At 36.8% G+C, this 1,547-nt stretch overlaps 1 protein-coding gene across 1 annotated transcript in view; it reads left to right on the top strand.

Annotated features, from left to right (window-relative positions):
- LOC117122201 overlaps positions 1-1,547 on the top strand; it is a 42,473-nt gene that overhangs the window by 25,925 nt on the left and 15,001 nt on the right. Inside the window, exon 12 of the mRNA XM_033267710.1 lies at positions 613-885. Within this exon, the coding sequence (XP_033123601.1) occupies positions 613-885 (273 nt within the window). The remainder of the gene's footprint in view (positions 1-612; positions 886-1,547) is intronic.

The following is a 1,547-nucleotide window of genomic DNA, read 5'->3' as shown; positions in this document are numbered from 1 at the left end:
CCAGTTTGTTTTTATATCTAGTATCTTTGTTGAGAATTGATAATAAAATACGCGACGACTTGGTAACGAAAGTTTGGCACAAGTTTTTTTAGATCCAGCTGTAGGGGCGTCCCATTTTTCGTATTCCCACCATGCATTTCGGTGGAACACGGTGGAACATTTTTTTTGTGTGGAGAACTCTATCTTGTATTTCTAGTATCTTTGATTGGATGCACAAATTGTAGTTTTCTTGGAAGTGCCCAGGCTACCATATTTGTGATATGCCAAAATAAGGTCATGATAACACCACATCTTGGCCATTAATAGGCACATCATGGCTATATATGGTCATATATGTTGCCCTATAAATCCATGAAGTATGATCAATCAATCCATTAATCAATCACTCATTTTATTGCAACTATCAATGAAATACTGTAGTTGAATTATTACACAATTTGCAAAAAGTTGAAGAATATGAATGAAAAGGCCCATCAAAACAATCACTCAAAGATCACAATCTCAAACGGGCAATAACAATTTTATTTAATTTAGTTCACATTGTAAGATGAAATTGGTTTTAGGGTTTTAATGTATAGTTTCCTAACCACCTACCCTTCTGCTCAATACCAGACGACTTACTGACCCTAAAAGAAGGGGCATTGAGGAGCTTTCGGCAAGAATTTTCATTAGCAGCAAATGGCTCAGCCACCATCAGCGCACCCGTATGGGCTCTCCGGCCTAAAGCAATCCTTTCGGGCTCAGAGCGAATCCCTAGCTGTGGAAATATTGACATGGACGGGCGAAAATCAACTGGAAGCGGGGCAAGGGCCTTACTGTTCCAGTGGTCAGTCTCTAGCATCGGCAACACAACTAACATAGATGCCGAGTTATCTAGATTGAATTGTAAGTTGAGATGAGTGGAATTTATTAGGCTTTATTTTTTTGTATTAATTTTCATAATCTTCTCCATTTTAATGGTCTGTGTATACATTGTTGAAATTTATGTATCGGGTGATAAAATGTATCCACTTTCAATGTTTATATCACGTTTATTTATGCTTTCTCAATCGGGTTGGAGAACTATATGACAGTATTTAGGGCTATTATAATTTTGGTGATCCTGTCTGTACCTTTTGATAGTACCGTATTGTTTTAAGACAAAGTAAATGAAATAAAATGTACTAAAGTATGCAAACATGACGTAACTATTTCAAAAATATTTTCCTACGCCTAATGATTACCGTTTTTCAATATCTAACACTGGAGGTATAGACTTGTAGCTAAAAGATTTTGCTTCGTAATCTCTTTTTCATGGAGAGCAGCTGAAAAAATTAAACATGAAAAAGCAAAGATAACTATCATGGTTCTCATCGTGCACCATGGTTCACCGTCCATCGTAATTCAACATGCACCGTGGGTTGGGCATGCAATACGGTGGGTTCAATGCATCATGGTTAATCATGATGATATATTATGGTTACTAATGCACCATGTTACTCTTTGCCCCATGGTTTACCGTGTACCATGGTTTACAATGCACTATAATTCATCATGCACTATATATA

This window comes from Anneissia japonica, unplaced genomic scaffold, assembly GCF_011630105.1.
Source record: "Anneissia japonica isolate Jap-2015-1 unplaced genomic scaffold, ASM1163010v1 scaffold1208_len1460985_cov181, whole genome shotgun sequence".
Classification (NCBI taxonomy): Eukaryota; Metazoa; Echinodermata; class Crinoidea; order Comatulida; family Comatulidae; genus Anneissia; species Anneissia japonica.
The sequence above is the reverse complement of the archived record's forward strand: the minus strand, read 5'-3'. Positions and strand labels throughout refer to the sequence as shown.